At 37.6% G+C, this 22,944-nt stretch overlaps 1 protein-coding gene across 7 annotated transcripts in view; it reads left to right on the top strand.

Moving 5' to 3' along the window:
- Positions 1-22,944, top strand: part of PHIP (pleckstrin homology domain interacting protein) — a 110,820-nt gene that overhangs the window by 50,189 nt on the left and 37,687 nt on the right. For 6 of the 7 annotated variants that reach the window (XR_009962747.1, XM_062608239.1, XM_062608242.1 and 3 more), the window contains 5 exons: positions 9,118-9,246; positions 14,302-14,527; positions 17,473-17,610; positions 18,684-18,867; positions 19,549-19,672. Coding sequence is in view for 6 of the 7 variants with exons in the window: in XM_062608239.1 (XP_062464223.1) it covers positions 9,118-9,246; positions 14,302-14,527; positions 17,473-17,610; positions 18,684-18,867; positions 19,549-19,672 (801 nt within the window). In the remaining variant the exon portion in view is untranslated. The remainder of the gene's footprint in view (positions 1-9,117; positions 9,247-14,301; positions 14,528-17,472; positions 17,611-18,683; positions 18,868-19,548; positions 19,673-22,944) is intronic. The other variant, XM_062608240.1, reaches the window with a different exon arrangement.

The following is a 22,944-nucleotide window of genomic DNA, read 5'->3' as shown; positions in this document are numbered from 1 at the left end:
TGTGTCTCTAAATGTTGCTTGCCCAGGAAAGCAGACTGGTGCTTTGAGAATAGTGGATGATTTCTTAAGGCAGTGTAACTTAACTGCTTGAATTGGTGTTTGTTGTTCTTAAGCTCTCTGTCCTGCTTTCATGGGAACCATCAGGAAAAAGTAGGGGGACAGACAAGGAAACTTTAAAATCGCAAGGCCCGACGGGGAGGCTGACCTTCCTGTTGCATTAGTGTTGGAGAAGATACAGGGTATACTTGCATTTCTTGGCTGTTTTTGAAAATCTCTGATCAGGTTAAAGCATGTTTCTTCATTAAGATCTAGAAAGACATGATGTCTTTGATAGTTGTAGTTGCTGTAAGGTATGATGAGCCTTCTTACAGGTCTTCAGGTGTCCTAGAAAAAGACAGGATTTTTTCTTTTTAACTGGGGCATGTTTTCATCTAGATCTCTGTACCAGAATCCTGGCTGTTTGCTTCCATTCTGGGCCCTTTTCTGTTGGAAGTTCATGATGAATAGTCCCACACTTCCATATAGAATGCATAACTTAAATTTCATGTAAATAGGCAAGATATCCTTAACTAGGAAGCTCATGACTTGCATGTGTTGTTTCCAGTATGCTTAATAATTAGCAACAGATTATGAAACATAAACCTTAAATGTGAACGTATTTTAAACAAGTAAAGGCACACTTTGTTTATTTCACAATATATTAAATAGCTTATTTAAAGATTTGGGTAGTGTGATGAGCATGGTTTCTTCCATCTGTATTAAAGCCCATATATTAAAACAGGTACAGTGTAAGCAGCTGAATTGAAAAGTGTAAATTTTCTAACAAGTTACTGTTTTGCAGTTGCTATTTTAACAAAAGTTTAGTAATACGTGATTTTGTCCAACTTCATGTAAAATTTCCAGCATAGAAGCAAATTACTTGAGATTTTAGGATAAAGTCTGGATTTAACTGTAGAAAAAAAGTTATATTTCCTTTTCTGTTCTTTTTTTTTCTTCTAAAGAAAATTTGTGACAGCTGAAAGAAAAATGGGGACAAAACTTTTTGGTTTTGGAGTTCAGAGACCGAAGGACATCTTACGGCTGTACTTTAGAAAGCTGGTCAGGATTTCTTAGCAAGACTTAAGATGAGCTACTTAGCATGACCAACTTAATGTTGTTGGCTTTTGGATTTTTAGTGGAGGGGGGTGTGTGTGTGTTTGTTTTGGTGGTGTGTTTTTTTTCCACAAATTAAAGGGAAAATACCTGAAAAGAGAAAAAATACCACAGCTTGTTTATGTAGTTTTCAAGCAAATGCATAATACCTTTCTCAGCATTACTTAACTTTTTAGAGAAAGGACTATATATTGTTACTTTAAAATTCATTATCAGTTAATTTTAAATTTCCTTTTTAATTTCTGTACATCTGTCATGAAGTGAAGCAATGTAAGTAAAGCTCAGTTGACATTTTTTTTAAGAGCTGTGGTGGTTATGTCTGGGTATTCCTGAGATAGAAGTTTTGAAGAACAAATGTTTTGCTTCACTAAAGAGATCTTTCACTCTATAATTTAGAAGACAAGGCTCCAGCATCTGATTTTCACTTTTAAAAGATTACAACATGACCATATTTCTAACAGTTACCACTAGAAAAGTTAGGCAAAAGAAAATGCATGTTGGAAGGAGCTTGTGATGCTGCAGGACTGCTCATAAAACTTTATTTACTTCGCTGCAGTAGGTTTCATTAGACTACATTCTAACTTTTTGTGCAGTGAAGCATATAATGCTTTCACATGATCTAATACAAACAAATTTTTAGGTCCTTCGTTTCCTGATCTGTCTTAAAGTTTAGACTCAAGCTGTTAGGACTGAGTTGTAGTAAAGAAAAAAAGTGTGACTCTTTGGTCCTTAGCTTTCTTATTCAGGTTGCTTATTTCTTGAGAACCTTTGGGCTGAGGAAACAAAAAGTGGTGTTGATGTGCTTGTTTTGAAGGTGATCTCTGAAATTCGTTTATTTCATTTGATTGTTTTGAAAACATGGAGTAATAGAATCAGCAAGCAGATACTATCCTACTGTGTAAGGTCACCCTTTTCTGGTTATAGGATGATTATATTTGTATAGCTCTGAAATACTGCTGCTGTTTCAAATGGTGTCTTGATGAAACGCGTATGCTTCTTAGAAATGCTAGCCGAAAATTGGGAAGTGTAGTGATGTGTATTATGATAAAGCAATAACATCAAGCTCTTTGAAATTGAAACTGTACTGTCACGCATCCAGTGAGAAAGCTTGTAGCAAGTGGATAAATTCATACTAGTTTTGCTTTACATTCTCTGTGTGAAGTTGCAACAGTTAATGTGTGTCTTTTCATAGCAGTTTTTCTGCGCAAATACAGATAAATGTTTTATACAAAACAAAACACTGCCCAAACCAACCAACCCCACATTGATGTTAAGGCTGAAAACTTCTGGCTACATAGACATTAAGAAATCAGGACAAGATTGCTGAAGCTTACATCCAAGCTTTTGGCCCCAAGTCTGTAGCTAGCTGGCTATCTAGTTAATGTAAAGTTGTCTGGTACTGTTCCTGGTTCCATGCATTTCTTTTCCAAGTGGGTCCTTAACTACTTTTATAGGATTTATGGTAATTGCATTGCATGGTCCTTTTACAAGCTTACACATTTTCCCCAACTTTCTGACACTTAATTTATCTTTTGAAAATTTTTAATAGAAACTTTTGCTTAGCTTTGTGCATATTACAGATTTATTTGAAGCTGCTGGCATAAGCAGTGGCTGAAATTGTCATATGCAAAACTTAACCATGAAAAACTCAAGTTCAAGCAGCCTGTGGAATTTTCCTGATTTCTAAAGAGGAAGTTGTAGGGGGTGTAATTTTGACCCTACTTGAAGCTAATGGAGAGTCTGCACTACAGTTGGAGAATCACACCATTTGGATGTAGAGATGTGTTGGTGGTTTCCCTGTCCAGTCTCTCTGCCCTCTTCCCACATCTTAGATTTTTATATAGATGAGTGAGAAAAATTGGGAACCCCCATGGAGGTGATAGTAGCAATATGTTTAATAATGGCAACGATAACCTACTTTTTGTGAATTTGGACACACGCATCTTCTGTTAATGACCGTTAAAATGTTTTAATATAGCTTAATCCCTGTTTTGCTTAGAATTTACTGTCGGTATTATGGCAATAACTGATTTGAGTCAAAAGGGTTTCTTCCTGCAAATTGTCAATCAAGCAGAGGCTACTAAGTTGCAATAGCATTTTTCTGTGTGCTCCTCCTCCTTCAGAGTGCTGGTTGGTTGTCCTGTAGCTTTGAGTGAACACTTTGTTCTAGGCAATTCCTATGCTATGCCTCCTCATCTATCTTAGTTTTTTTTCCTGACCTATTTTCTGAGGTCTGACCTTTCACTGATCTGTGCAGTGTGGTTCTTTACTGTCTGAAGCTACTTCTACTGTCAGTGCAACCTGATAAACTCTGAAGCCCTAAAAGCATTATCATGTCGCTTACAACATTCTTTCCTTTTCATTAATCGGTAAACCTGCATGGCCTACCTAGATATTTGTTGGCAACTACTTGATTAGTTTTAGGCTAAATGGGCTGCATCAGAAAGAGCATTGCCAGCAGGTTGTAGGAGGTAATCCTTCCTCTCCATTTAACCCTGGTGAGGCCTCACTTGGAGTCCTGTGTCCAGTTCTAGGCTCCCCAGTATGAAGAAGATACAGAACTCCTGGGGGAACCCTACCAAAGGGCTACTAGAATCATTATAGGTCTGGAGGAAAGACTGGGGAGCTAGGCCTGTTCTGCCTAGAGGACGAAGGATCACAGGGAATCCGGCTAGTGTTTGAAGGAAGGGTGTCAAAAGGATTAGGTCATACTCTTCTCTGTGGTGCCAGGTGATAGGATGAGAGGCAACAGGTATAAACTAAACCACAGAAAGTTCTTCCGGAACATGAGGAAGAATTCTTTACTGTGAGGGTGACTGAGCATTGGAATAGGTTGCCCAGAGAAGTTGTGGAGTCTCCTTCCCTAGAAATATTCAGGAGCTGTCTGAGCACAGTTCTGAGCAACATGTTCTAGGTGACCCTGCTTGAGTAGAGAAGCTGGATTAGATGACCTCTGGTAGTAGCTTCCGTCCTCAACTGTTCTGTGATTATGTCACATACCAAAAAACTGGAGTCCCGGTCAACATCTAAGATTATATTCCAAATAGGACAGCTCAGCAGAATGGTCTGTGCATGGATTTTTTTGTCACATGAGGTGATATTTTTGGACTAATGTCCAAAAGGCATACGTCTTGCTTGTATGGATAATGCATAATAATCTCTAATGGACGCAGAGATGTTAATTAAAAATGTTAAAAAGAAACATATTTCTTATGCTGTGGCCTTCATAAAGTCTGAAGAGACTGCTATTTTTGCTAGAATTATATGGGATTGTATTTTTAGATGAGGTTTTGACTAGAATAAAGTTATAGATGCATTATTTATGAATCAGTCAGTGTATAGTCCTACTGAAATGTTCCTGAAAACTCTCAAGAGGTTCCACCTTTGAATGGTACATAAAAGTGGATCCTGAAGAGCAAAGCCAGCATGATGCGCTAGTAGTCCAAGCAGAAGCCAGTACTGACCTTTCAGGATGTTTACGAAGAGTAAAATTCTCTTAAAGATAAAAGTCATAAATACTTTGTTTTATAGCCTTTCTGTAACTTCAGGCATCCATAGGGTGGGTGATCTGTCAGATCTTTTTGTTGATACATTTATCTTTCAAAACAAATACAGTGTTCCTGAATGGATAACTGACTTGTGTGGTAGGAAGAGAGAAATACTATTAGTAAACATTTTATTCCTAACTAATTCTTGACATCTTCCTACTTTTGATTCTTTGCTACTGTTGCGGAAGCAGTGTAGAAACCCTGTTTTTTCTTGGTTTTTTCCTTTTTTTTTTCTAGCTTAAAAATTGAGTTTTTAAGTCCTCCAGAGCTGCAGCAGCCTCTTCTAACTTTGCAGAATGTCTGTACATATCTTTTGGCTTATCATGGAAGCATGCTGTGATCTGAGATTGTTCAAAGCGACTTCAAAATACTTGGAGACTGGGTTGACTCAAGCAGCTATGATATAGTTTCATCACTTCTGAAAGAAGTTACATGTTTTAATAACAGTTAAATTTGGAGGGGTTTGATAGTTCTAGAAAATTGGTCTAGCATGCTATCATTCTGATTGTTAGCGTAGGAATACCAGGTTTCAAGTTGAATGTTACTTGTAACTGATTTCCGTTTCTTCCTGTGCATTTGAGTAGTTCTCTTTCTGCTAAAGGTCTTTCTGTATAGGCACACAAAATAGTCCTCTTTCTTTAGTGTCCATGTGAAGAAGCTCAGCTCTTCAGTTTTCCATTAGCATGACAAGTGGAAACATTTCTCTGTAGCTGTTCTGATTAGAATTTACCTACCTTGAGCGTTGTCTGCCTAGCATGCGTGTGCTTTCTCTTCTGGATATACTTCTGGTTTAGGATTATAGGTTTCTTGTTGATGTTGCATTGTATGTGATGCATTGCAACGAATACACAGTGACCTGTCTCCCTGTGTTTCCAATTAATTGCCTCAGTTCCTTAATGTGAAGGACAGGAGAGAACATTATCTACCTTAGGCTAGTAGAGGCTTAGTTCACTGACTTTCTAAATAATGCTGTCTCTGTTGGCAAGTGTGGTAGAAATGCATGGTATTGCTATATGTAGATTGTGTTCCTTCATTTTTTCTGGCAGTGTGTTAGTAAGTTATTTCTAATGATGTTATTAGGTTCATGACCTGTTGCCTTTTGTCATGTTGGCTTTTAATTGCTTCAGTCAATACCGTTTGTGCTGTGTCCTAAATCTGCTCTCAGTGGATGGTTTCCTAATGTTCATTTCATCAGTGGGCTCTCATTTTTTTTCTGTAGTCACTACAGAAAGGCCTGGCTTGGAGAACTTCACGGATCAGTTTAGCTTCCTTTAGTTTCGTATGTCTTTTCCAAAACCAGTAACTGTCATCTTTTCCTTGGCAAGTTCGCCTGCTCTGCATTTCTGTTAATAATTACAATCTCTTCCATTTAAACTAAGTTATCAGTGCCATATCATGTCTGTGAAATCTGCCTAGGTTGAATGAATTATATTTTCTTGGTATAAAAAAGAAATCAATTACTTTACTGAAGAAAGTCTGCTATGTTTATCTGGTACTCTCTAATCTTGAATATTAGGCTTATTATTTAGTTCTCTTTCTGTAGGTGGTACTACTTGTGTTCACATAACAGATTATATTTTAAGAAATTATTTTTATGGATCTAAGACATGTTAGTTCCTGTACTAGTTTCAGGAGTTTGGTTTGGGGAGAACAATAAGTTCGCTTCAAAACTTTGAGGGAAAGAGTAGCTTCCCTTTTTCATTCTCTTATTTCATCAGCTTTCCTCCCTTCGTGATGTATCAGTGTCCACCTGCTTCCTCGCTAGTGAAAATATAGGCAAATAGCTTAATTCTTGGGGTTGAGACTAAAAGTAATCTTAAATTAGTCCTCACTGTATAGCATCACTGGTCCTTCCCTGTTCATAGGTAAAGAATCCTTGCTATTTGCTTTGCTGCCAGCAATGTCTTAAGATGTTCGCTCTTCGCAGCCGTATGTTGGGACAGCTCTTAATTGACCAGTGCTTTTTCTTTTCTTATGAGTGGTCTCTTCCCTTCACCATCCTTTTATTCAGGTGAAGGTTCCAGTCAGAATAGACAGTCAACCTTCTTTGGAATACAGTCTTCTTACAGTTCTTGCATCTTTGATTTAAAAGAGCTGGAGAGGGGAAGGAAGTTTCCTTCTTGCTCAAGTCCTTTATCTAGTTTGCTGAAGTTACAACTCAGTGATTTAGTACAGCTCCCCCTTATGCAACTTAACATTTAGTTTCTGTTCCAAATGACCAATTCCTCTCTGTTAGCTTTATTATTGGAGAAATTCCATTGTAAAGTGTGATCTATTAATCTAAAAATAGTTTAAAAATTTTACGGGGTAGCACACTCTGGCAGGCTTTGCTCTTCAATTTGTGATAGTAATTACATCTTTGAAGCTTATCCTCAGCAGTAGTTTTTCTTCTTATAATATTAAGGATCTTTATTTCCAAGTAATAGTACATAATACTTGAGGGGCTGTACTAAAAGGTCTTGCTGATTTCCTTTCCAAAAGGACTTTTTAAACTAGATTCTGGCCACATGTGGGTAAAACTATTTGCACTGCACTAGTCACTTAATAATAGATCGCTATTCTTTTCCTTTACATAAGAAGGGAATGTCTTCCAACTAACATTCTACATTCCAGGGGTTTCTTGAAACTGATCCATCCAAACCATTTCTTACTGGGAAGGATTAAGAATCCCATCATCTTAATAGTCTGATTTTTTTTTTTTTTTCCTGCTATTTCTGACTTTTTTCCCCTCACTGTGATTAGCAAATAGTTCATACAGCATGCCTTGTTTTCCTTGTAAAACAAAAGGTCTTAAAATCTTAGGCTCTAGCAGAGCCCTGAAATTCTATTTATGAAGGGCTTGAATGTTAAGAAGCTTGATACTTTGATGTTTCCTTTGTTGGAGGAAGGGAAAGGGAACAGAAGTCTGTTTCAAAGTACTCCTTTTCCAGGTTTTACTATACATCTGCAAAACTTATTCTTGGGCTGAAGTTCTTTCCCCTTTCCACCTGTTTCCCCAGACTGTCTCCCTTGAATGCTGTGAGCTTTCTACATACAAAAAGCAAAACAAAGTTGTAAGTTTGCCTTGGTTGTTGGATCTTGCTTAGTATAAATTAATTCTTCATTCCTAGCTATTGTGATGTTAGTGTCACTTACTTGAAGCTATTGTGATACTAGTGTCACTTACTTGAAGCTCTGTTTTTATTTTTCATCTCTTTCTATAGGATACTTCATTTCTTCTGGAATAATGGGCAAAATAGAACATAAAACTAGCACTGGTTTATGTTCCTCTTTTGCTAATCCAGAAACCGATTTGACTTTTATGGAAAGTACTTAGAGTAAGAAAGGCCTTTATCATCACCTACCTGCAAGGACTGGCAGTAGGTGCAGCAGCCTCTACCATTGGGGTGGGGGGGGTGTGCAGGGGTGTGGGTGTGTTTTAGGGCCCTGGGCAAAAGATGTAGACTTCTTGCCTTTCTCTCAGCCTGTAAGGCAGTGAGAACATTACCTACCTACCGTGCAGGTTTTTGGAGGCTTGGTTCCTTTTTAAAGTAAAACTGATGGCCTCTGGGAGGTGCTACAGAAGTGCATAGTGTTACTGCCTGCAGGCTGTGTTTTCTGGCAATGCATAGGCCTGCCATAGTTAGGGAAAGAATTTTGTTTGGTGTCTCTTTAAAGAAAATGCGAAAGTGCTTTGCTGGGGAGAATAGAAAGGGGCTTTCTGAAGAGGTGCTGAAGACATGAAAATTCAGAGTGGTGATTGGTCACCTCTGCTTGATTGACAGGTTGCAGGGAAAAACAAAAACCCATTTGTTCTGGCTTAATGGAACTGGAAAACAGAAAATGAGTATCAGGTAAAAATTCCTTTTTTAAAATCTTTGCAGTTCTCCTTTAAAAGGTGGAGTTTTTACACAAATCTACACCTCACCCACTCCAATAAATTAGGAGTAGGAATTACAGAAGCAGGCAGTTGCTAAGTTGTGTAATGTGGGTTGTCTATGTCCGTGCGTTCCTGGCAGGCAGGTGTTGTGAAACACCACAGCAGCCAATGCTACTGGGCTAGCTTAGCAAGAAGGCAGAGGATTGAAAGGGTGTAGTGACTAAGCCCTGAACTGGACCCAGCTCTCTGGTTAGGCTCATTAGCAGGACATTCAAGGGGAAGCTTTTATTTTCACTTCCTATACTGTGCCTGCTTTGTGGATAAAGTCTCAGTTTCTACTACTATCAATTTGGCATCTTTCATGAGCATTATTACAAAATTCACTGAGAAGTGAATAGCTAAAAAGCAAACTATGTTTTAAAGTAACTTCCATCTAGCAGTATACTGTCTTACAGATTTTATAATAAATTTCAACATCAGCACCACAGTTTTGAGAATCATAATTGAAAATGATTTCTTTCTGGTAACTTAATTATTTTGTATGTTGATGTATTTCAGATTGAAGGACAAGGACATGGTGCAGTCTTTGACTGCAAGTGCTCTCCTGATGGACAGCATTTTGCATGTACTGATTCTCATGGTCACCTTCTGATTTTTGGCTTTGGTTCCAGTAGCAAATATGACAAGGTACAGTGCAAGATGAAAATCAAAATGTTTGTCTGTGTTGAATGCATTTGTGCAAACTTTCCTCCAGAGCTTCATTGTATCATAACATAGGTTTGAGCCATTAATTACTGCATGTTTCAGATTCCTGTTGTTGACATTGAGCTTTCTTTCACTGTCTTTGTTTTTTAAACTGTGGAAACATGCTATTAAGCTACTGTTTACATGGGAAGTTAAAAGTTAAAATAAACCAGTCACTTTCTGTCTGCTCTCTTAAGTGACGAGGCTACAAGTGTCTGCTAATAGATCCACATGGATCAATGAATGAACCGAAGTGAAGTTGATAATGGTTAAATATTTTGCTTTAAATATTTTTTTTGGTTCCTAACTAAGACAAAAATGGGAGCGGGGATTGGGGGAGGGTGAGAAAGGGGGACAGATAATAGAATTAATTCCTGCTATATGTATTTAAATATCGCATAGCCTGTGATACAGTTTTTTACAGTAAATACACTGTGTGATGTATGTCTGCTAATGAAGTCGTGTCGTGGATACCTCGGTGCTTACACTGCAATGTTTCACTGTTTCTGTGCGATTAAAATACTACGTCTTTATTCTAATGTCTACATTGTGTATTCTAAGTGTGGGTGTCTTGCCACAGACCCTTATGACTGTAAAGATGCGTGGTGTTTTTTTTCCTCTGTGAATGCACATGCCCTATGAACCATACAGGTTACCTAATCTGAAGTGCCCATGCAGTCCTAGTTGTTCTTTTACCATCCAGGGAAAAGGTGAGGTGGATCTCTTCTCCCTCTTTCTAAGACTTAAACAAGCATGTCTGCTCCAGGATTTTCATCTCTGCTTCTGGTAGCTGGTACTTGAAGGTTGGTTGTGAAGCACTGGCTTCTGGATCTCCCTTCTGCTTTGGATCTTTGGATGTATGCTGGCCTTGAAAGCTTTTTGGCAAAGAGTAGCACAGAGAGGCCTGAAGGAGGAATAGCAAAAGGAATTTTAATCTTTGTCTTGTAAGCCACTGCATTTCTTTCTGTAGTCTTCCAGCTCTCAATTTGATGATAGTTACAGCAGCGTTTGCATATTGGGGATTTTTTTTTTCTCTTTGGCTGTCAACTATGATTCAAAGCACTTGGTACTTGGCTGCTATGGTTGTTCCTCACCTATTGCTAGCTGTGTATTTCCCTTTCCATTCCAAAGAAAGCAAATGAGCAGAGAGACACCACAGCAAGGAAAACTAGGATTATCAGATCATTTTCAAACTCTTTCTCTTTAAGAGTTCCAAACTTTAAAGCCTCTTGTAGTAGAAACCTTTTTCTCACCATATCCGTGGGTCATTCCAGGTATATTTTTTCTGTCCAGTCATTTCGGAAGCATATAGTCCTCTGATTCTCAGAAATGTTGGACATGAACTTGGAACTGAGAGCCTTTTTGTCTTTGCTGGAGTTGCCTTTAGACTCCCATTTAAGAATTTATCTTGTGAGGGATTAGATCTGTTTGAAGAATGAAAAGAGTTGCTTTTCACTTCTTGAATTCTGCAGACCTTTGTTCTCTTGGTGCTTTTGCTGCAGCCTCTGAGAAAAAGATGGTTTAAAATTTTTCACTTATTGGATTGGATCTAAAATTATCTTCTCCAGCTGTTATTTTGCTGGTGATAATCTTGTCATGCTTGACCATAGAAGAAATGGAAGCAAACAGGACTTACCTCTTTAATCTTAGTCTTCAACAATCAGAAAACTCAGCTTGGAAGTTTCTGGTCTCCTTCTTGTCTGCGTCCCTCCCCTCTTTAATTTTGATTGACCTGATATATGCAGAAATATAACTACAGATAGGTAGGTGCTGGAGATCAGATGTTCTTGATCAGACCTGCAGGCTTTTTTATTTTAAAGTGTTTTCCATCCATCTTGGGTAATGAGTCTTATAGAAGAAAGGAGTGCGGTAACCTGTGCATTTGTGCAGTTATACTCAGGACAGTAATTATAGCTAAGATAATGTTATCTCTGCTGAGAGAGCAAGCTCCTGGTTTTCCATGTGTTTGTTTTTTCTTGTGATGTTCAGATAGTACCCATGTTTTCTAGTTCACTGGAACTGCTGTTCTGGTTTTGGTTTTTTGTCCTGCATGTGATCTTGGCCACAATGAAGGTGATGGGATGTTCTCTTGATGATAATACTGTTTAGTGGAGTAATTTTTAGTGATGGAAAGAAAATATACATTTGCTGCTTGTTTGGGGCTTCTTTGTTATTTGACCCAGTTAAAGAAACCTTGAGCCAATCTCAGCTGAATTTCTGAGTGTGCGAAGATCATCAGAGATGAGATGAGCTCACTGTCAACAGGGCATGTACACTTCAGAAGTTCTCGCTTGGGTGGAAACTTGTCCAGGAATGCCTAACGATTCTAAACCATAAGGTACCATTCTGTTGATTTCAAATCTTAGCTTGGACTAGGTCTCTGAGCTTTCTATGGCTTTTTTTTTTGTTTAGACTACCCAAACCACAATTCTTTGTCAGAAGACCTGTGTGGTGGATTGATGCAGTAATGGGGAAAGTCTCTTTGCATTTGCATAGGTCTTCCAATTGGGAAAAACAGAGCATTGTGAATGTGTAGTGCAGTTACTGGAGGAGGGTCTCTTTTTTTAGAGCTCAGACCTTGTGGAAAGCTTCTGCTCTGAAACAAAGTGGGTTTGTGAAGTCATATGTGCTAATGGTGTTGTAGCGTCTTCTTATTGTTATGAATTTGATCTCTTAATAGTGTTACCAAGAAATATGTATGATTGTTGGTAACATAGAATCAAAGAATATTTTTTAGTGGAAAGGACCTTAAAATTCTAGGTCTCTGGAGCCGACCCCCCCTGCTATGGGCAGGGACACCTTCCACTAAACCAGGTTGCTCAAAGCCTCATCCAACCTGGCCTTGAGCACTGTGGTGTTCCAGACTTCTGATACTGTTCGTGGGTCCATCATGGAGGTTGGCCCTGCAAATTATCATTTAATACTGTCAACTGGTTGTCTGTTGAACATAGCCATTTAAGATTCACTTAAATGTCTAATTCTGATTTTTCTCAGGACTTAGAGTAGCCTGAGGGCAGTTGTTGCCCTGGGTTTCCAGGAGGGACATTCCAATATTCTGCCTAAGAGTTGGTCTGCACCTGCGTTCTTCATGAAATGCCATTATCTTTTGGAGTAGAAAATTGTTGTTTACCACATCTCATTGCATTGCAGAGACCAAAGCAAAGAAGGGTGATTGCAAAGAAGTCCTCATGATCTTCCATCCAGAGTCTATTCTGGTAGAGGTCACTGAATCTAAGGAAGAAATTTCAGATCTTCCCTTTTCTTATAAAACCTGGGATGCAAACAACACTGTACAGCCAAATCACAGCACATTAGGACTCACAGTCTGTTTGATGCCATTGGAATCTCTCAGTGTGGGAAGTATTTAATAGGACTGCTTACACTAGGTGAAAGTACTGGATACTGTACTATTACTATTCTGGGGAAAAATTTAAGCTGTGCTAGAAGACCTGTATTTTTATCATATTGAGGTATTTGAGCTGAAAAAAATAAAGTTATTAGGCAGACCTTGATTCTGTCAGTCAGGCACATGAAAGTACATGTATGTTCGGCCTCTAAGTTACAGAGAATCTGGCAGCAAGACTTCATCCAGTCAGGACTTCTTAACTGCAGTGAGATGTCACCTTGTCCATAGTTACTTTGTTCATATCCTTGCTTTTGGAATCCATGAAATAACTTCTCTGCTGTTGCATCTTGCCATGCATCTTTCCAGTTTCTTCCAGTTACTACTTTCTTGAATTTCTATGGGATCCATATTCTGTGATTCCTGTAATTTTTTAAATTTTTCTTGCTCATCTCCTGTGGATGCATGTAGGCATTTGCTGATGTTGTAATTGACATGAGTTTATGGCTGTCTTTCATTCCTGGTTGTCTCACATCAAGAATGGGAGACCTTTGTCATTGAGAGACCAGACCTCTGCACAGATGCTGTAACCTCTGCCTTACTGATTTCTACTTAGCAAGTAACCAAAAACTATGTTATGGATTGGTCATTATGGAGCATTCTTTTCAGAAATCAAGAGTATGTTCTATGACAGCTTACGCATTCCTCTGTATATGTTCAGATACCTCACCTAAGGCAATACTTTCTGGAGATCTCCATGCCTTAAGTCAATTATTTAATCATTTTTATACTGCACAATCTAATTTGTGTGGACGGTGATATTATGATTTTATTTTTACTTTTTCATAGTTAAACTGAGTGTATTAGCTGCCAAGGGGTTTGCTTGCCAGTAGGTAGTGTTGGGATGTGTGTCAGCTTGTCTTCTGTTCTCTTTTCTCCTTGCTGTTCAGTATCTTTCTGACTGCACTATATTGAGATGATGTGCCAGCAAGGGATGCAGCATAAGCTTTTTTACATGCTCTTTGGACAATAGAGTTCCTCAGTCTTGAGTGTCTGTGGAAAGGCATCTAGAATAAATCGTGAACAGGTGGACTGAAATAAAGAAGGCTTTGAGCCTGAAGAATTCAAATTTAGATCAGCCTTGTTTTATCTACTGGAACTATTTCACATATCTAGCATTAAAATAGGATGTATGTTTGGCTGCCAGTTGAAGTACTTGGCAATGATATGATGTGATAATATTTTCCTCCTCTTCTACACCATAGCTCCTAAGTCTGTGACACAGTTCTTTTATCAGAATATATATTCAAAATATAGAAGAAAATTTGTAAACTAATATGTCCATGCTGTGGTCAGTCAAGTGTCTTCCAGCAGTTAAATGTTGCCCCGTTCCCCTGTTCTTTAAATGCTCCCCACCCTCAAACATGTGGATTGTTCTCCTTGCACTATAATACAGAAAAGGAGTACTGGGGAAAAAAAAATAATCATGGAGTCATTAAATTTTGCCCTTTAATTAAGATAAACAGATCATTTTATAACCTTGTTTTTGCAAAAGTGACCATGAGTAACATTGTTAAAAATATTTTTGGCAGTTATCTTCTGTATGACTTTTTAATAGGTTCTTTTAAAAAATTACAAAATGACTTTGTTTACAGATAGCAGATCAGATGTTCTTTCATAGTGATTATCGGCCCCTTATCCGTGATGCCAACAACTTTGTCCTGGATGAACAGACACAGCAGGCTCCACACCTTATGCCTCCCCCATTTTTGGTTGATGTGGATGGCAACCCTCATCCTGCAAGGTATCAAAGACTAGTTCCTGGTCGTGAGAACTGCAGGGAGGAACAGCTTATTCCTCAGATGGGAGTGACATCTTCAGGTATGGAAACTTTCACTTCACTACACAGTAGCCTATGTAGTTACCTCTAGGTGTCCTACACTTTCCCTTTCACTTCATCGTTTTTATTAATTTCTGGGCATAGTAGTTCATGTATCGTTGAAGAATTACAGTGTCCATGGCACTGATTGCTTGTGACAATTACAGTATTGTCATTGATCAAGTCAGTACTAGTTGATGTTACAGTGCCAGTTAGCTTGGAGCTCATTTCATTATTGGAGCAGCGTATGATGCTGAGTGAGCTTTCAGTTGATCTCTTTGGGGTAAGATTTCCTGCTTTTGAAAAGCTGGGAAATAGACTGTTCTGCCACAGATCAGTTGGAGTAGGTAACACATACAAGAAGAGAAAAATGAAGACGACACCTTAAAGATGCAAAATCCCCTTCCCCTTCAGATGAAGGCAGTCATTCAACTTAAGCTTTAATGGTTTGATTAGAGAACTCTGAAGACTTGATAAGGGTACGGAATCTAGGAAGTTCCTGAAAAGTTGTATTCTCCATGCACACAGTGTGGGAGGACCGGGCCTATTCTGAGCCCGTAGGTGGCTGTTTGGAAACTGCCAAATGTGGCCCACATGGGTGGCGCTGTAAAAATGATGCCTACTTGTTACGTGTCACTAGTTTGATATTAGCGTGAATGAGCAGTGACTGGTGAAAGTAGCTTTAAATGTTTTCAAGATAAACATTGTGAAGTATTTGGATATTCTTGAAAATATAGGGAAAACTGACTGTGTCTGCAAATAGTGGCTTATACGTACACCACATTTAATCCTGTGTTGTGTCACACATTCTGGGAAGGTTAACTGATAGTGTTGTTAACAAAAGATCTCTTTATCCTCATTTGTAGATCTGAGAATTATAAGCCACTGAATACTTGAGTAATAATCTTTAAGGAGCATTTCCGTATTTCCTCCAAAATTATAGGAAGAAATGTTACCGGACAAGCAACTGTAAGAAGGAAAAGGCCCTTGTGGCTGAATGTATGCTGTGTTTTATTTAACTTTTTAGCTAGTGGCTTTGAAGCTAAATTCAATTTCCAAGGAAGGATATGATTTAAACTTTGTTGTTGCAATTAGAGTGTCAATCCATGACGTTCTGAAATTCCCCAAATTTTAAAATGTTCTGGGCTCATTCTTCAATATAATATCTTGAAACAAGTCAGACTCTGCATGCAGACCCAGCAATATTAAATCTAACGGTGTGGCTGCATATGACACATGAATGCCTATATCAAGATGGTATCCATACCATTTTGTTTAATAGCAGGAAGCAATCAACTAAGCTGACACAAAGCCAGAGAGATGATGGAGAGACAGAAGACATTTGTCTACCTCTTCACAGTTTAGCAACAATATATGCAGTCTTAGCAGAGCTAAAGTGTGTGCATGTATTTCATATGTTACCTTCCACTAAAGAAACTTGGTTTCTTTCTGAAACTTTATTGTATGAATTGATGGATCTCCCTCAGAGCACTGATAATTTATTTTGTGTCAAGTTTTCTGTAGGGGCTTATAAAACCGGGGGAATTTAGGTAGTGATGCTTGATTTACTGTTTAGATATACGTGAAGCTCCTTTGACAAATCGAATATATACCAGTGTCTTCATTATTTCTTTAAAAAACCTCAAAAAATTTGCTGTAACTTATGAAGGCAAAATCCTGCAAGCTATATGCATAAAGAAGCACTCATTTTGTTTAGGTAGCTGTTCCTTATTTAAGAACATTCTTGGGTTGCTAGTTTTTTTTTTTTCCATTGTTTTCAGCAGGCAGTATGTTGGATTATGAGATCACCAAATAAAACTGTCTTACTACATGAGTCAGAAAACATCCAGTTGTGGTTATACCAGAGCTCATTCCATGATTCCAAGCTTCTGCTGCTTTAGGGAAGTTGACTTCAACTACAGTAACCTTGAAACCCTGAGAGCACTGTCTTAAATATTTACGTTCTTTCTGCATACCATCATCTGTTAAGAGAGAGCTGCTTCTGTCTAGCCACATAATCAAAGTTCTTCATTTCATAGCACAATTACTGCAGTATCTTGTCTTTGATCTTGCAAAGTGCAGTTGATAATATCTCTTCAGAATTATACTGGGAAAATAATTTCTGTAGCTTGTTTCTTTGAACATTGTCATTCTTCAGTACAAAATTTTGCAAGTTCTACTTTTCTTGACCAGAGCTTCCCACCAATCCACCATCTGACTATTCTGTGTGGAGGTATCTGACATCCTTTTCGAATGAGTACTGTAGCCCTTGCCTATTTCTCCATAACTCTTAATTTTTTTGTGACCATTGTATGAAAAGAAGTTTTGTGTGTTTTATGCTTAGATGCTGTTTATTTTGCTTCCTGCGCAGATACTGCATTATCACCTTGTAATCGCTTCTGTGAGAACCATTTCTTTTCGGTCTTTTAAGTCTTTTATTTGAGACCTACCCAAAAGGAGGTTTCATGGCTGTTTTATATACCAAAGATTATTAGCATTATTTAGTCTGTGCGGTCATTACGCCCATGTGGAGCTCAGTCAGACATTTTTACTGTTTGGCGTTCTGCATTATAGATAATTCTTCTCTAATTCAGTTAGTTCTTGAAGTACTTATTTTATTGAAGCTTATACTGAAGTGTTTAGCCTGCCCAAAATGCATTATAAAGCATGAATTAGAACAATTTAAGTTAACTGAGAAACAACAGCTGTATTCAACTTCTGTGACTTGTTTGCTGTTGATCAAATTTAGGCATTTATTAGGAGTGTCATGTGATCATGCTGACCCTCCTTCAGAAAATACAATTTTCTCAATATATTGAGAAAAAGGTTGTACTGTTTAGAAACTGGCTATTACAAAAATATGCATTTAGCCCATATTTACACATGTGTACACGCGTTCGGTCCTTCAACATTTGTATGTTGTTTTCTTGTATATTTTACTTCACAGGATTGAATCAAGTTCTTAGTCAACAATCAAATCAAGAAGTTAGTCCGTTGGATAGCATGATTCAAAGACTTCAGCAAGAGCAGGACCAGAGGCGCTCTGGGGAAGCAGGAACCAGTAGTATGAGTCGGATAAACAGAGGTAGATTACTGGGAGTTGGGTGTTGTGGCTGAGAGCTGGAAAACGTAAATTACATTATTGTGCATGATTTGTGAATTTTCTGGAACTATCAGAAAGGAGGTTTGGAGCCATGGAAAAGATGGAGCTTCCCTGTTTTGTTTTTGGGTTGTTTTTTTTTAACCTTTTTGCAAAATCTCTGAATTCTTACCATTACAAATTTATCTTTAATGTTATTGTGTATGCTTAGTCAGGGAACTTGCAGCAACTGCATTCCCTTAGAAGTTAACTACCCTACTGTTTAATCTGGAATTGGCCATCTACTTGCTTAAAACCTGAATTGTTGCAAATAAGAAAACAGGAGAGAGAAAAGAGGAAGGAGTTGCTTGTTTTTCAGTACAGCTGTTCCATGCTTCAATGTCTTGCACTAGATTGTGTAGTAGTTTTCAACACTTAAAACATCATGGTTGGCAATCCACCTGAGTAAGCAAGAGTAACTTCTGTGTGGAAAGATGTAGAGAAATGTTAAAGTTCTGCTACAGTGTAGGTGTTTTGAAGGTTTTGGCAGGCATTTGTTGGTTTGGGTTTTTTTGTTGAGTTTGTTTGTTTGTTTTAACCCTTTCGATAATTTCACCTTGTCTGTAAATTCTACAGCTTGAATTCCTTATAATTCAGTGTTGTGGCTTCTTTTTTGAAGGTGTAGAAGACACTGATTCAGTCAGATAGCTCACCTTTTTATAACATGGATCTAGAGTGCAGTAGCAATAGTCAGCTTTACATTTTTAAAGAAAAGCAAACCAATGAAGCATTTACTTCACTTCCAATTGTTGATACACCTGTTCCTTTTTGATAGGAATTTTTTAAGTATACTATACTGCAGCCCAGTAGCTGTTTACATGTGTGTTTTGATGACTGTAGAGATGGATGAAATAGTTATATTCAGCTCATATTTAGTTTCTTTTGAAGGAATAGATAAGTAAAAGTTTTGGGGGCTTTTCTTGTTTTGGGTTGTTTTTTTTTTCCCCTTTGAGTTTGCTTTTTAAATGCTTCCCTCAGAATTTGAGATCAAGTACAGCTATCACTTTTTGACTTTTTAGGATCTGTAAGTTCTACCTCAGAAGTACATTCACCACCAAATATAGGATTAAGGCGTAGCGGACAAATTGAAGGTGTGCGTCAGATGCATAGCAACGCACCAAGAAGTGAAATAGCCACTGAGCGAGACCTTGTGGCTTGGAGTCGAAGGGTTGTAGTGCCTGAACTGTCTTCTGGTGTGGCCAGGTAAGCATAGGCCAAGTATGCAGTGAATATTAGCTTGGTGAACTTAACAGTTTTGGAATTCACATTGTCACAGAACTATTTATGTGGTATTTATCTATTGTGTGGTCTCATATTTCTTACAACATTGGGTTTAGTTTCAAATCAGTTGTTTGTGTAACACTTGAAGCATCTTGGAATTGTGAATAAAAATCACAATCATTTAACAAATGACAGAGTAATTTGAGTTGTATATGCAGTGGGATCTAGCTGCCTCAGTGTATTCTGGCTTGTAGCATAAGATTGCAGTATGTTTTTACTCTATTTGTACCTGACATTATATGACATTTTATGGCTGGGAGACTGACCTGATCCATTAGGTGCCAGCGGTGAATTTTAATTTTCCAAACTGGAACTTTAGTTAATTCACTAATTAACTCTTGTGACGAACACTTACATTAGTAAGTCAAAAAACCTTTCTAGTCACAACCAAACATAAGCTGCTTCAGCTTTTTGAAGTAAGATTGAAATCTTACTTTGATCAGAAAGTGTAATATTGAAGTCATCTTCTGACTGTAAAGAAAAGAACTAGTACTCAAAGAGTGTTGTAAATGGTAAACATCTATTCCTTGATTTGGAATAGATCGTCTCAGTTGTAGTATTAACTTGCTTTATAGTTAACATCTCAATTTATATTTTTTTCAGTAGGCAGGAAGAATGGAGAACAGCAAAAGGAGAAGAAGAAGTAAGAGTGTATCGATCAGAAGAGAAAAGGAAACACATAACAAGTCACATTCAAAGAGACAATAAGATACCCACATTCTCTAAGGTAAATAGTCAACGTTTAGCTTATTGCAGTAAGAAGCATAAAATATAACTTAACGACTTAAGCTACAGAAATTTACACTCCTCAGTTTTAAAAACCAGGGGTACAGGAATTTGTACAGAAACATCTCTATGTTTCACTATATTGTGGATAAACAATGGGGTTTGCTTTTAGAACCCCCTGAGAAGCCATGTGAATGTGGTGTTTGGGGCATGATTTGATATAGGGAGTCTGGCACTATTAATCAATATACCCTGCTAGTCTTGTCTGCTGTTTGACATACTGTTCTGGAGAAAGGTTTGATTAAAACTCAAGTCATAATTCTTAACTTTCACATATTTAAATGCGCCTCCAAATACAGAACTGGGTATTTTCTCTCATGGTTCCTAATAATCATATGGTGGTTTTGGATGGAATGTTTCTAAGGTGTGGTTTTTGCTAGAGCTGGACTACATTTTTCAGAAAAGAGGAAAACAGGGTAGATGAAATAGAAGGGAATGGGTTGTATTAAAAATGAAAGTCATAACTTGCAAAAAAAATCTGATACATATATGCAGGTAAGAAAATGTGAAGGATGTATGTTCTACATTTACAAAAATTATTTTACTTTTTTGTTAGAAATTAGTTTTATCTGTGTATCTCACATGCTTATTTGTGCTTTTCTAGCTAAATAACCAATTATATTTTGTAATCTACAAAGTAAATTTCAAACAACTGTAAAGGAGAACCCATGCTTCAGATTTTGTAGTATGTTTATTCTAGATGAGACTCTTTCACCTTTAATCAAAAGCTCAGTAAAATACAGGCCTTAGGGAATGCCTGTACATTGTCCGTTGAAAAGTAAAGATGGCTTACGTGGTTCAAGGTGGAAAATGAAAAAATAAGTATTAATAGCAAGTATATAGAAGATTGTGCAGCTCTTAACTTTATCAAAGTACCATAGTTAATTAGCTAATTGTTAAATTAGTCTGGGGGAGGAAGGGACTGAGATTGAAAGCTGTCTGGAAATAAGTAGATTTCAGATATTCAGCAGTGCTTCTGTGTTTTTTAATAATGCCAAATTAAACTTGTATGCAGTTGAAAGTGTAAATTTGAGATGGGCAAGTTTCTGCTTGATACTAAACTTGAGTGTTCAGTTTTGCTTCTGTTTTTATAGTCTGCTGATGTAAAGCTTTGGAAAGAAGTGAGATTAACGCTCCCCCCAAAAGTCCCCTGATAATTTTCAGGTTTTCTCCAGTTTCTTTTGTGTATCAAAACTGTGTGAATTGCTGTCTTAAGAAATGGTACTGATACAGTAATTTCAGTGCTGCAGGCAGAACATTGTGTTTGCCCAAGGTAAAGCAAGCAAACATGTTTTTTTTTTTCAGTGTATGTCCAAGTTTTGTACATAGAGGGAAGAAGCTCTGCCGCTTATTGTTCTGAAGGTTGACATGTCAGGGCTTATTAATGAAATATCAAGGCACCAGAAATCTAGGTAACTCCCATTTTCCTCTTGGAAATAATGGAATGCAGGCCTCAAATTCAGATTTTAACAAAGCTGTTTCTTGTCTTGAGGGGATATATTTTGGTGCTGAAATACAGATTTTCTTTTAGTTTAATTAAACAATTGCACTGAGAGTTTGTTTGGTTTGGTTTTTCCTGCAGCTACAGCCTAGTTAGAAGATCCTTCCTGATTATGTGAATTCCTACCAATTTACCCTTAAATTTCTCATTGGATTACAGTTTTCCTAAAATATCACTAGGACACAAACATAGCAGAGTAGGCTAGTTGGGCCAGCATTTTGGTTTCAGCAATTACTTCTACTGCAGCTTTGAAACAAAGAAACTTAATATGGATGCTTTTGGAAATCTCAGAGGAGACATTTTTTAGTCTCCAAACTTTAAAGGTAGCCCTGGATCCTTTTGAACCCCACATTTTCATTGTGGATATTTATGCCCTTAAAATCCTTCAGAACTACAGCTAGTGTGGGAAAATCTTTCTTCAGTTTCGTATACGTACTCGGAGAAGAATATGTCCTCATGTATCTCAGTCCTTGAAGGGTCTCTGATCTGGATTCTGATGCCCAAAATACAAGGGAGAGAACTTAGTAAATCTTCAGTCACTTCCCACCTTTGTCCTGAGGAGACAGAGCAAAAAACAGATACTCATGGTCTCTGTAACTGAGAATGTCAGTAAATTTTTTTAGAAATTACTGTTGAATTCAGTAACGCTTTCAGAGCATTTAAATAAATCCTTAAGCTCTACAGGATACTGGCATCTTGTGACAAAAAACCTGACATTCCTTGTAGTTTATTCTTCATTAAATGTGTCTCTACTTGGAGGACTCGGGTGGTTGAGAAGTACAGTAATTAAAATCCCTTGAGATAAATCTCGGAGGGATTCAGAAATGAGTAGATGTCAAATGGGCTTTAAATAAGCAAATTTGCAAGAAGAAAAGGGTGCTTGATCATAAGTAATTTGAGTCTCCAAATTAAACTCAGATTTTAATGATTTGCATTGTTGCTTATGATTAGCATGAGCAATGCTTCTGCCCAGTAGTGTCTGAACAATAGGCATGGTGAATTGGAATTGTCATCTTCTGCAGTGTCCATAATAAAATCAAATAAACTGGGAAGAGAAGCAAGACTGACTGCACTCTAGAAGCTGTTACGTGATATTTTTAAGGGTTTTTAAATAGAAGTTAGTAACTTAATTATAGCAGCTCTTCTGCTGCTGTTCTTTACAGTAACCGTCTGGCTTTAAATACAAGCTGTGTTAAGTTGAAGATAGAACTGGAAAGTATTACGTAAATCTTTGTTTTCCTTGAGTGCATGCAGCAGGTTTTGATACTGGTACCTTGTCATTTGTATTACAGTAGTGTTGTGAGACTACAGTCCTTTTGTGTTGCATAATGAATTTTTAAGGCTTTAATGAGAGAATTTATGATCTAGAGGAGATGGCAAGACCTTAAATGAAATACAGGGGAAAACATCACCTAGTAATGTATAGACTTAAAATTACAGCATCAAAAATTCTAGGAAGTCTGTCATTCTATGGTACTGTCAGCTGGTCTGAGAACAGAGTAACAGAGCTTGCATTAAAACATAGTTCTCATATGCAACTTCATTTGTATTTATACCAGCAGGAAATACTCATTTTTATATCAGCTTTTGTGAAATGTATCAGTTCTGTTCATGTGGTGAGAAAAATTTATTTTCTTTTGTTCCCCTTAACTGAAAAGAGTGAAAAATACAGAAGTAAAATGAAAAGGAGGGCAGGAACAAATGTTAGCATT

Source organism: Pezoporus occidentalis, unplaced genomic scaffold (genome assembly GCF_034315485.1).
Source record: "Pezoporus occidentalis ecotype Australia unplaced genomic scaffold, CSIRO_AGI_Poc_V1 ctg13, whole genome shotgun sequence".
NCBI classification, from domain to species: Eukaryota; Metazoa; Chordata; class Aves; order Psittaciformes; family Psittacidae; genus Pezoporus; species Pezoporus occidentalis.
Note: the sequence above shows the minus strand (reverse complement) of the source record. Positions and strands in the feature narration are given on the sequence as shown.